Here is a 13,328-nt window from a genome sequence, read left to right as displayed (position 1 = left end):
TTGCAAAACATGAATTTTCAAAGATTATTCTTTTATGGAAAAAACCATCACCATTTTACTGTCTTTTCTAAAAAAGCAAGGAGATGCTTTGTTTAGAAATGTGAATGGTTTGATTTTTACATTGCAAGCCATAAGGAACTGGTACTTTTAGCCAGCATTATAGAAGCACATTCATAAAAACATCTTTTAAAAAGGAGAGATTAGAATATTTTTGAGTGTGCAAAAACACTGTTACTTTTAAGATTGCTTTGAACTGAAAACGCATCTCCAGAATTAAATTTCAAACTAAAAGTAGAAAATTTTCTTTCAATCACAGCTCACAGTAATTTTAATGCCATCTACAGTTCATTATCAAAACAAGTTTAAAAACTGTAAACTCAATTTACTAAAGTTAAAATTTTCATTTGGCATTACTTGTTAAAAGTAGTAGTCTGATGTGAAATTAAGCAATGGCTTTAATTTTGTTTTGATACTCAACATTTCTAGGAAAGACTTAAGCAAGTACTAGATAACACAGAAACAAGAGACTCTAATTTTTTTAACTGGAGAATCTCATATATTGGATTTTAATTAATGTATGTACGTGCACTGGTTTTAACTCTTAACATTTTATAAACGAGCTAAGCGGTAAGTAACAATGGGAAGAAGCTGCTGCTACTTATTAAATCAAATTTTACATGTGCTGATATCAAAAAAGGAAATCTAAAAGAAACTTTAGAGCCCTCAGATGGTAGCTTCTTGACCAATGAACGGTTTATCATGTTCAGTTCAGATAAGCTTAAAAATGGAAATGGGAAACTCAATCAAAGAGGTAAGAGCTTCTAGATATTTAATTACCAAATCAAAAGTTTTTCAAAATATTTCCCACTACCTTTTTTTGACCCTGAAGAAGGTTAAGAATAGAAAGATACTCTATAAAGAAGTGTAATAACTAATACTCTCTGGCATCAAAACGAGATATAGGAACAACTGCTTAAGGTCTTCCTTTTTCCTGTACAAATCCAAGTATTATAGCTTCTCTCAGCTTTCCATTTTTAGAACATTCTTAGGAACAGAATGCCCCTTATCTGAACTTTATCAGATCATGGTGGAAATCTTATTTTTTCAGACAAATTTAAAATGTGAAATTTAAATTCCTTTAAATATAAATTACTTTAAAGACAGGGAAGCGCCATTCATATTCATTCATTCAGAAAGATGAGCCCCCCAAACAAAAAACTTTTTCTGATAAGAGATAAATAGTTCTCCAATATGAGTAGCACAACTATAGAGATTTACTTCCCATCTAAAGCATTAGACTTCATGCTAGACAATTATCTTTCATATTTTATATCATAGGATTATAATAAAAATAGCTTTTTGGAGAATATAATTAAGAGTATGCTAACGGTCTCTTAGATGAAAAATAAGTAGTAAGATTTCAGTTGTGCATGCATGTACATATAAAGGTGTTTGTATTTTAACAAGCAAATTTAGCATGCTGACGTTTCCTGAGTGATAATCTCATAAATTCTGGTGGAAATGACAACAGCATTAGGTTAACTGCATAGAGATCTCATAGGTTTGAGGTTTTTAAAATATAATATCAGAAAATGGTATCTCTCTCAAATTGGCTCAAAGAGCAGTAAGAGAAAAAGCAACTATGATGGTTTATTCACACCAACTGCTTTCCATGCCAAGGGGACATCTAGTCCTAGTCAATGAACAATTTTTAAATGGCCATCAATAATTGATGTTCCAGTCTAGCTTTGGTAAACTGAGCCTCCAAATTAGTTAAGAGTCAAAGCCAATTTCTTTTCGTAAGAGGATAATGTATTCTGAAGGTAACGTACATGTTCAAGGTATGACCTTTAAGTGCAACCCTTCAAATCCAGGACATCTGCTCAACACAGAAGTGGCTGCTAGGCTTGCCAGTTATTACGCCATCAGACGTTAAAAATAAAAACCCAACTCCCAGAATTCTAGCATTAAACTTGGTTTAACTACACCATCTTTCTTATGAACAGCGCTTCTCTGTCTAAGAAAAGCCCATCTCTGAATTATGCCTACTCACATGAAAAACTGGGAACCATTGGTATGTTTCCCTCGATTAGCCATTGACAAAAGGAACGCTCTGTCATGTTTGAGAATAAAGTTTTCATCTGTTTGAAGAAAACACAAATTTGTCAGTCTCCAGTATAAGCCACTTTTAAAGTGTAATGTTCACAGAAATAAATAGAAAGCAAAGGATGAAATTCCTCTTCTGGTCAGTACAGATACTTGACTGAATATTTAGAAAAAAAGTTTCAACTAATCAAATAATAAAAGCATAAAAAGACCAAAAAATACTACTTAAAGCCGTGAGAAAAAGAACATATATTTAATACTTTATATAAACAGCCTTAGAACAGTCACTTTTAATAGTAACATACTTTGGCTAAATAACATTTAAACAATAACTTTCAGGGAAAACTAATAACGAAATTTTAGGAAAAAAAATCTCTATTTAGTAAAGCTTATTTCCTCCAAATGGTCTTGCCTAATGTACATTAGAGCTTAATAATCTTATGTGCTTAATTTCTATATAGTAAATTTAGCACTCAAATGAGCTGAAGCTAGACTGTGAGAGCAGAAACCAAAAAATTACATACATTAAGTTGTAGAGACATGCCTAAATCAAATTAAGTATGAGGATTCCTTCCCATCAATAGGATCACAAAATTATCTAAGGAAGAAAGTCCTGTAAAAACAACTTAAATGGCAAAATACAATGTTCAGATACACAAGTATTTGCCACAGGGAACAACCACATGAAGGTGGCCGACCAGCATCAGTCTCAAAGCTCCAAGCTAATAGGACCAGCCGCAGAGCTGTTTCTTAATAGTTCAAAGGAAATACTGTCAGAAAAATCACTTACAGATTATTTTAATTCCAGCAGAAATATCTTGAGAATTTAAATTTCCTTTTAACATTCATACAAACAAATCTTTTTTTAGAACAAACAGAAACATAGAAAACTTTAAAAAATGATTACCTTGGGAACAGGCTTCTGAAAAAGAGTAGTAATCCATTTTCCCCAAAAGAAATATAAAAGACTATTATAACACTGGCGCTATCACGGCATTAACACCTAGTAATATTGGATCCCATTATAAATCTCTGCAACTGACTTTTCTAAGGCTTTCAGGGCAAGTGCAATAGTTAGATTTATGCAAATGCTACTGCTGTAGGAATAATACACAGTCATATAGTTCTAGTAGACAAAAGAAAATATACAAACCTTGGACAAAGAAAGAAATACCAACTTTTGTTCAAAGAAATTGCTTGGTTTAGGGGGAAAAAAAGACACAACTAGATTCTTTTCCCTGATGTGGAATAACCCATCAGGGAAAGAAAAAAGATACAGATGTATGAAGTAGTATACACAATTTTCCAAGTCTTCAAGCAATACTGAAATCCAGCCACAACCTGACCCAGACTGTCCATAAATTTATTAGGAAGGGTGCAAGGGAACAGAATTGGAGTTTGTGTTACTGAGCTTCGTTCTCTTACCTTTTCATTTTGCAAAAGACCACATTCTCTATAAACAAAAGAATATGTTGACAGTTTTAGGCAGGAAGATAGGAGTTTTCATGTATATAGTTGCCTAACCTCCATGCTGAAGTCATGTTTAACCATAACGTTAGCCTTAATTAATCTTGCCAATTAAAAGTTATATATTACAATATACTTTATCCCCAAGTTCATGCAAATAAGGTATTTTCATGCAGCATTAGTTTCATGCAAAAAGTGAACTAAGAATAAACCTCTTCTCATTAAAAGTACATGATCAAACTTGCTTTAATATCAGAACTGAAACAAGAGACCATAAAATATTAAGGCTTACCTTTAAAATAGCCACCATAAATTGATTCTCCACCTTTTCCATTACCTGCAAATAACAAGCTACATTAAACTATAATGAAAATTTAAAATATATTCATACATATAAATTACTTTTTATGGTTTCAATTTGCTGAAGGAGATTAACACTTTGTAATTATTGCAAATCAAAACTTTAACAAATCTCATCTTTAAAATATAAGTTAACCCTATTACAATAAATACTATTAAAGAGTTATCTTCACAACCCATTTATTTCAAACAGTAATCATACCAATAAAATTCTAGGATAAATACAACTGAATAGTACTTTAGCATTTATCATAAGGTATTTCACCAAGTAATTATATTATTAAAATTGCATAAAAGCAAAATGTCTTAGCGTTTTCTTTTTTCACACATTCTTGGTCTACAACATTCATTCACCCAACAACTGTTCACTGATGACCTAATATTTACATTATACTGTATGTGACAATATTTACAATTAGATATAATGATTAATAATCATTACTTTAGAAACTGACAGACGAAGTTACTAGGGACATAACTTTTAGCTCTACCTTCACTGAAGTCCCCACCCTGAATCATAAAGTTTTTAACCACACGATGGAATGTAGAACCTTTATAACATAACTTCTTCCCAGTTGTTTTCCCAAGGCCTTTCTCCCCTGGAAAAAAGAAAAAAAAAGTGAAGTTTAGCTACAAAAACATCCTTCCATGAAAAGTGCCATCCCATTTAAACCCTCTGTTAAATCACTCCTGTATGCTGGGCATTGTAAAAGATACAAGGGGTTCACAGTGTGACAACTTCACACACACACACACACAAACCAAAGTAAATATACAAAGCAGCATATATTAAATTGTGTGGTAATCAGGAAGTTGGTGTAAAGATTGTGTACACATGTGGGTATACCCAAGCATGGATTTTAAAAATAGATATAATTTGCTGTTTCTATTTTTAAGGTAACATTATAGATGGTTTCCTTCCCATTTTTCTACTTTTAAAAAATATCAGCCCTGGCCAGGTAGCTCACTCAGTTAGAGCATCGTCCCAACATGCCAAGGTTTCTGGTTCGATCTCCGGTCAGGGCATATACACAGGAATTAACCAATGAATGCATGGATGGGTGGAGCAACAAACCAATGTCTCTCTCTCTCTCCAGCCCTCTCTCTCTCAAATCAATAAATTAAAAAATTTTTTTAAAATATCAAACCAATTTTATATAACAAGGAATAACTTATATATATATTGCCCCTCTACCTTCTAATCTAAATTTCTTGTGAAATCTGGAGTGCTAAATTTGCTTGGAGTGCTGAAACTTCTAAAATTCTACCAAATCAGTTTTGAAATGCTATTTTATAAACTACATTGTCTAGAGATTTCATTATACACAATTGTACTCTATTTTTCATTTTTAAGACCATTTATTCTCTCTTCCCTTGAAAAAAATGCTTCCATGATTTCATATTAGTGAAAATAGTATTTTTATTTGCTAAACTAATTTCACAGCCCATTACTTTTTAAGAAATATGTCTACTCTGCTCAGCAAGGAAAAACTGTAAGCCATGACTTCTCATTAGAATAAATTAATGATTCATTTACCTGAGCAGAGGCAAAGGAAGTTTTTGCATGTTTTTGGACATATGTCTGAGAAGAGCTGAAACATAATGCGACCAACTGAAATAAAACACATAAGAAAAAAGGTAAGCAAGCTGATTACAATATACCACATTTTATATGGGAGGAATAAAACAGATACATAAAATTGACAAACTGGAAAGTCTATTTTAGTAATTCATTTTAATTTTTAAAATTAACAGGTACTATCAACACATTTTAAATTTGGCTACAGACAAGAAAAAACCAAGACGAGCCTATGTTATGTTGTAATCCTGATGTGACCACTAGGTGGCAGGAATAAAATCAACAAGTACCCAGGATCTGAATGAAATCAAACATCATCTTTCAGTAACATTATTGTTCCTATTTCTCAGAAACAGCTGTGCTGGAATTGCAGGTACAATGGTGAGAAAGAAGACATACATTATGGACATCAACTGTATGGTAGTTATAAAAATAAAAATGAGCATTGATTGGAAAAAATATTGTAGATGATACACTACAAGATCGGGCAAATATTACATATACAATTACAAGGGATAAGGATAAGAACAAAGGAACAGATCATATTGGGTAGGCAGAGAGTAAAATCTAAGAAGATATTAAACAATTAAGCATTTCAACAAAATCAGGCCATTTACTCAAACATTATTTACTAACTAGAAGCCCGGTGCACAAAATTCTTGCACTGGGGGTAGTGGGGGTGGTGGTGGAGGTCCCTCAACCCTGCCTGCGTCCTCTCGCAGTCCAGTAGCCCTTTGGGGGATGTCCAACTGATGGCTTAGGCCCGCTCCCATGGTCAGTGCACATCATAGCAAACGGTAGTTCTGCTGTTTGGTCGATTTGCATGTTAGCCTTTTATTATATAGGATATCCTCCCCATGCACCAGGATGTCCAACATGACATAGGCTGGAAATGACAGGCGCACATTGCTATACAATGTGCTGAGCCATCAGTGGTATGAACAAGTACACTTATATCCACCCTTGGCCTGGGTGTGTGAGGGCAAAAAAAAAAAATGTCTGTTTTACTCACCTCTGTCCCCACTGATTTTGTACAGTACAGTGATGATAATGACAACAAAACCCTTGAAACAAAATTATTCAATGGTAGAGAATAAGATATAAATGAAGGACTGCCTAAATATACAGATCAAAAGTATTCACTATGTGTTCCAATAAAAGTTACTATACGTGAAACAACATCAAGACATAGTTTAATAAAATCTCTTTCTTTTCAGAGATATAAGTCCTTCTAGAATCCAGGCAGTAGAATTATGTTACTTACAAAGAAAAAGCGACCACACTATAAATAAAACCAACAAGAGAGGGTTGAGTTGGTAAGAGAAGGGACATTTCCTCATATTGACTTTGCTAAAGTAGATAAAAGAGGAAATATGGGTTTAGAAAAACTTAAACATGATGTAGAATTAAAAATGTATGAACTGTCCTTCAAATTACTGTGGTAGAGTAACTCATGTAAGGAAGTAGTAAGATAACGTAAGTAAGATATAAGCCAAGGTAAGAGAAGACCAAAACAGCTCTATAATTATTTAGGCACCTAAAACTTTTCATAACATGTCATTCAACACCCAAATAAAGGTATCCTGAAGACAGTACAATTAAAAACTCAAAACAGAATGTATTTATTGGCTCATGTAGTAGCTGACAAGGATACTGGCACAGATCAGAGAAGTGAAGAACTGTAAGAACCAGGATGTTGGGAAAAGGGGCCAGATCTTGGAGCTGCCAACTTTCACAAGGCAAAAGATATTGAACACCATCATTTTCTTTGTCCCAATGCATATAGTCCTAAATATTTCCATTAGTGCATAAGAGCAAAGGTAAATTAATCACTCAACACAGGAAGAAAAAAAGCAATAAACCTAAGAAAAATATTAAGAAGGTTTTAATGCAAGTACAAGCAGAAATCAATGAAGTAAGAAACAGAAATACATCAGACTTGATAAATAAATCCCAAAGCTGGTTCACTGCAGTTTTGTGCTGAAAATGCCAGGGTCTTTTTTTCTGTCAATTTTATTTTTAATTACAGTTTACATTCAATATTGTTTTATATTAGTTTCAGATATACAGCATAGTGTTTGTAAAATTACACGTTTTACAAAGTGTACCCCCGGCCGGGTATTTCCAGTACCCACCTGGCACCATACATCGTTGTTACAGTATTATTGACAATATTCCCTACACTGTACTTTACATCCCCATGACTATTTGTAACTACCAATCTGCACTTCTAAATCCTTTCTATTTTTTTGAGCCTGAAATGTCAGGGTCTTTGCATTAACTGTTACCTAAAAAGATCCCTTCCTGTAGCTTAATTTAGGTACATAATTCTTCCTTTCCCCCTTCATATTAGGTTTTCAATCCGTGCACAGAAAATCTACCCTTCAAAGCATCTCTACTCACACATTACTAATTAAGAATCAGGCATCAGCTCTGGCTGGTTCTGCTCAGTGGTTAGAGGGCCAGCCTGTGGACCGAAGGGTCACAGGTTCGATTCCCAGGCAAGGGCACGAGCTTCATTTGCAGGCTCAATCCCTGTCAGGATGCAAATGGGAGGCAACTAATCAACGTGTCCCTCTCACATCGATGTTTCTCTTCCCTCGCCCTTTCCTCTCCACTCTCTCAAAAAAAGTCAGTGGAAAAAATATCCTCAGGTGAGGCTAAACTAGAAAATCATTAATAAAGACAACTGCAAAGTATTCATGTACTTGGGAATTAAAACACTTCTAAATCAAATAAAGTATTTTGCATTGAAATAAAATGAGCAATAGATCAAAATTTGTGGGGTGTACAAAATATCTGGGGTCCATATAGAGGGAAATTTATAGCATTAAATGCCTACACTAGAATATAAAGGTCTCAAGTCAACAATCCAAGTTTCCACTTTAAGTAGCTAGAAATAGAGCAAAATGAAGTCAAAGCAAGCAGTAGAAAGGAATAAAGAATAGAAATCAATGAAATTGAAAACAGAAAAAAAAGGGGTGGGGTGGGGAAATCAATGAAACCAAATCAGGTTCTTTAAAATGATAATAAAGTTGATAAACCTCAAGCCAAATGAAACAAGGAAAAAGACAAAAGGCACAAATTATCAGTATCAGGAATGAAGGAGGATATATCACTATAGATCCCACAGACATTCAATTAAGGGACTATGTCCAACAACTCTATGCCCACAAGATAAAATGGACAAACTTCTTAAAAGACACAAACTACCAAAACTCAGTCAAGAATAACATGAAGCCGAAACCGGTTTGGCTCAGTGGATAGAGTGTAGGCCTGCGGACTGAAAGGCCCCAGGTTCGATTCCGGTCAAGGGCATGTACCTGGGTTGCGGGCATATCCCCAGTAGGAGATGTGCAGGCGGCAGCTGATCGATGTTTCTCTCTCATCGATGTTTCTAACTCTCTATCTCTCTCCCTTCCTCTCTGTAAAAAATCAATAAAATATATTAAAAAAAAAAAGAATAACATGAAAAGTTCCTTAACTATTAAAGAAATGAAAATCCTAGTTTAAAACCTTATGGAAAACATTTCTAAGGAACAATACTAGAATTATTTCACATAGGAACCACCTTATTGGATTCACAGAGAAAAACTCATGTAAAAAGCCTTTTCCTCTCACCGGATGGGAGTGGCTCTGGTTGAGTCACAACCCATGAACCAGGAGGTCACAATTCCATTCCCAGTTAGGGTACATTGGGGGGTGGTGGGCTCAATCCCCAGTGGGGGGCGTGCAGGAGGCAGCCAATCAATGATTCTCTCTCATCATTGACATATCTCTCTCTCCCTCTCCCTTCCTCTCTGAAATCAATAAAAATATATATTTTTTAAAAAGACTTTTCCTCTTTTGATATACACTTGCATTCACCTGGTGGCTTTATGATTTAAAATTCTAATTTGATTGCTATAAAATATACACTTTCCCATTGACAGCAATGAAAAAGCATACTGTGCAGTATTCAACTCAATTTTTATTGGCAATCCACCTCCCTCTCCCAATCCTTCACTCTCTTTCCCCTTCCCCCTCTAATAAAAATGAAACTTTTATCAATACTTCTTGATCTCATTAAAGTGAACACTATGGCCACTCTTCAAGGATCTTTGCTTAAAGTCCATCAAAGAGATTACTTTGCACTTCTATCAAGTGAATTATTAACTATACAAGAAGTCAAGAGTTTCACTTGAATAAGTACTCAGAGACAAATACAATATACTAATGGTTAAATCCCACAAAGCAGAATCCACCAAACTGAAGTGGTCCTTAAAAGCTGTGCAAAAATCAAGTACCTACTATTTATATAGATAATTTACTGAGTTGAAAGTGCTAGATAAGTATTACATGAGATTGGACCAGATGAAACTGCAGATTACCTATGATTTCAACCTAGCACGATGTAAGCATTCCCTCTTTCATATATAATTCAGTCTTCTCAAGGGTGCTACTCACTTCTCCCAGGATGGTATTATAATGAATTACCTTGGATGTTGGAGACTGAAGTTCATTCAACATTTACCAAACACATTCCAGACATTTTTCACCACAAAGGTTATTTACAAATCTAGGATATATAAACATGTACCGGGAATGGGGTACTTTACATGACTACAGAACCTTTATTTCTACTTTTCAGGAGTGTTCTATCTTTAATTCTTTATAAAAAACGTTAAGTTCTACTATCTGACGCTTTGATTCACTATAGAATAAGGATTAAGGTCCATCAAGGCTCAAAAGCTAGTAGGAGAGAAGATAACAACATGTCCAAGATAACATCATTCCTTTGCTCAAATCCCTTCAATAAGTTCTTATCTTACGGAGTCAAAGTCCTTACTACGGCCTATCGCCATTTCCTGCTACGCTCTGTCCTCCCCGAACTTCTCCAGGTCCCTTAAACAGGCAAGGACTTAAAATCCCCTCCCCAGGGCCTTTGCATTAAACTGTCCCTCTACCAGGAATGTTCTTCTCCAGGATGCCATCTCCTCCAGATGTCTGCTTAGTTGTCATCTCCTCAAAATGGACTTTTCGGACCAACTTACTAAAACAGGACTCTTACTGTACAAGTCACTCAATTTTTTTCTCTCCTGCTTTACTGTCTATCTTCCCCCAACAGGCTAAAAACTACAAGGAAGAGAGGCCTTTGTTTTATTCACCGCTAGATCCACACAGTCTAGAACAGGAGGAGGCTCTCAAGAATCTACTGAACAAGAAAGAGGGCGCACAAAGACTGCATCTGTGCCTGCCATTAAAAGTTCTGTTACAGATACGAAAAGGAAAAAAAAAAAAAAAAAAAAGCCGAGAAAACAAGCTTGAAACACTGCTCGCTCTGCAGCTACTCAGAATGAAAGGACCACCCGTTTGAAGAAAATACTTTATTTCCAACAAAATACGCGGACAAAACATGAATGCGTGCCGCAAGCCTGCTGGTACAGAATGCTTTGGTTTAACCACAGGACTTCCCCAGGAACCACAGATTCCGGCTAAAGATACTTAAAGGAATAACAGAGCCCGGCTAACCTATTCATGGCATTCAAGTATTGGGAAACACAACATGTAGGGGTCCAGACACCGCAGCTCACAGCAAGATAACTGACATCGGAACTGGAGGTGTTTGCCACCTAGGAACAGATAAAGGTCCCAAAAGGAGTGCACCCCTTTTCTTGGCGCCAGGCATGAACACGCAGTCTGGGGGTGCAAAGGGGCATGGAGTTTGGGAAGGGGGGCGAGGCCTGGACTCGGAGGAGTGGGAGTGGTGTACCGGAGCCACCCTCCCCTCCGCCCCCTCCCCAGATTCTGGTTCAGGAGAAACGGAATGTGGACCGCCTACCCGCTCCCAAAAAAAGGCTCGGGGAGAGTCGACGAGGGTAGACCCCACCCGTTCCCCGAGATAAGCCCGGGCCCCAGCAGGGCTCCCCCGTATCCGGCTCACCCGGCTCCCGGTTGATCTCGATGTCAAAGTGGCACTGCGGCCGGTCCTGCGCCCCCATCGCTACCGAGGCGGCGGAAAGAGCTGGGAGAGAGAGGGGGAAAAGCGGTCAGGTCCCGACAGGTCGGGAGCCGGGGCGGGGGCGGAGCCCGAGCCTCGGTCGCCCCGCGCCAGCCTGTCGCGACCGAGCGAGAGGGTGAGACGGCGCCCCTCCCGCCCCAGGCCTCCTGGCTCCACACGGCACGCACACTCAAGCGGGCAAGCTCTTCACCTGGCCGGCCTCCAGCCTGAGCAGCTCCCCGTGCACAGAGGAGAAAGCGCGGTCACGGCGGCCGAAACCCAACGCCGATAACGGACCACCACCCCCTTCCCCCAGCCCGGCCTCCCAGTGCCACGCTAAACCCCGCGAGAGTCTGGACAAATACCGCGAGAGCGCAGGCTCGGAGAGCGTCTTGACCGGAAAGGAAGCGCACGTGGGCGTGTCCGGGAGCTCTGGAGAAGCCTCGGCCCGGCGCTCCTATTACTGAGCTGGTCCTTCTTTTTTTTTGTCCCGCCCCTTTTCTCTACTGGAATCAGTCGCCCAATCTGGGAGCCCTGGACACGCCTGCGCTCTCACCACCTCTGGTTCCTTGTCAAGGGCTGGGAGCTTCCGCGCATCACCGGATATCGCGAGGTTTCGCTGTTGACAACTTCAAGCCAGGTGTGTGAATTAAGTCCTTGAGGTTTAAGCCCACAGAGCTTTTATAGCCGGTTTCCTTTTTTGCATCATATCCTCCGTAATACACAAGGCAGCCTCGAGCAGGGATCCCTGCGCCAACCTCGCCCCAAAGTAACTTTTACATTTTTATAACTTAGGGAAGGGAGAAAAGAGGTGAAGGAGAGAAAAGGAATCCCGTGAGAAGGTACACAATTCTACCTTATTTGCTCATACTATTTAAGAAAATTTTTTAATATATTTTTACTGGTCTCAGAGAGGAAGAGAGAGAAACATCAATGATGAGAGAGAATCATTGATCTGCTGCCTCCTGCACGCCCCCCACTGGAGGGTGGAGCCATGTCCTAACTGGGAATCGAACCAGCAACCTCTTGGTTCATGGGACTGATGCTCAATCCATTGAGCCACACCAACAGGGCATGCTGTCTTTCTTTTTTCTTTATTTATTTTAAATATATTTTTATTGATTTCAGAGAGGAAGAGAGAGATAGAAACATCAATGATGAGAAAGAATCATCGGCTAAGGCTACTGTCTTTAGAAAGACCTGCTTACAAGGTTGGCTTTTGAGTGAAATCTAAGAACTTGAATGGTAATCAATTTCCTGCAATTATAGAAAATATTCATTATATAATAAGAGTGCCTCACTATGCCTAAACTATTTATGTAAACACTATGACTTTTGCTCAACACCTGCTTTCCTTTGGGGAATCTGGCTGGCTAAAAGAAAAAAAGAAAGATGCTTATGTGACTAGCTTCTAATAAAATATTTTGGGTACTGCTCCACCCCTGTGGCTCAGTGGTTGAGGGTTGACCTATGAACTAGGAGGTCAGGGTTCAATTCTCGGTCAGGGCACATCCACAGGTTGTGGGTTTGATCCCTAGTGTGGGGAGTGCAGGAGGCAGCCAATCAATGATTATCTCTCATTCTCTCATCATTGATGTTTCTATCTCTCCCTCTCCCTTCCTCTATTAAATCAATAAAAAATGTTTAAAAAATTTTGGGTACTGACTCTGTAATGAACTTCCCTGGTAGGCAGTTCTCACTGGTCACACAGTTCATCCCTGGTTGAAGTAAGCTTGCCCTGTGTCACTCCGCTGGGAGGGGAGTTTAAACTTGGTTTTCTGTGGGCTTTGTCCTGTGTCTTTTCCCTTTGCTGAGTTAGCTTTGAATTATTTTGCT

At 38.0% G+C, this 13,328-nt stretch overlaps 1 protein-coding gene across 1 annotated transcript in view; it reads right to left on the bottom strand.

The window, feature by feature from the left end:
- The window catches only part of NKTR (natural killer cell triggering receptor), a 36,586-nt gene extending 24,739 nt beyond the window's left edge, over window positions 1-11,847 (bottom strand). Inside the window, exons 1-6 of the mRNA XM_081106081.1 lie at window positions 11,704-11,847; window positions 11,436-11,516; window positions 5,471-5,545; window positions 4,425-4,532; window positions 3,866-3,910; window positions 2,054-2,141 (exon numbers count right to left, since the gene is read on the bottom strand). Coding sequence (XP_080962207.1) covers window positions 2,054-2,141; window positions 3,866-3,910; window positions 4,425-4,532; window positions 5,471-5,545; window positions 11,436-11,493 — 374 coding nt within the window. The 5' untranslated portion in view covers window positions 11,494-11,516; window positions 11,704-11,847. The remainder of the gene's footprint in view (window positions 1-2,053; window positions 2,142-3,865; window positions 3,911-4,424; window positions 4,533-5,470; window positions 5,546-11,435; window positions 11,517-11,703) is intronic.
- Window positions 11,848-13,328: the final 1,481 nt, after the last annotated feature.

The sequence above is a fragment of the Myotis nattereri genome (assembly GCF_964212035.1).
Source record: "Myotis nattereri genome assembly, chromosome: 14".
Classification (NCBI taxonomy): domain Eukaryota; kingdom Metazoa; phylum Chordata; class Mammalia; order Chiroptera; family Vespertilionidae; genus Myotis; species Myotis nattereri.
The sequence above is the reverse complement of the archived record's forward strand: the minus strand, read 5'-3'. Positions and strand labels throughout refer to the sequence as shown.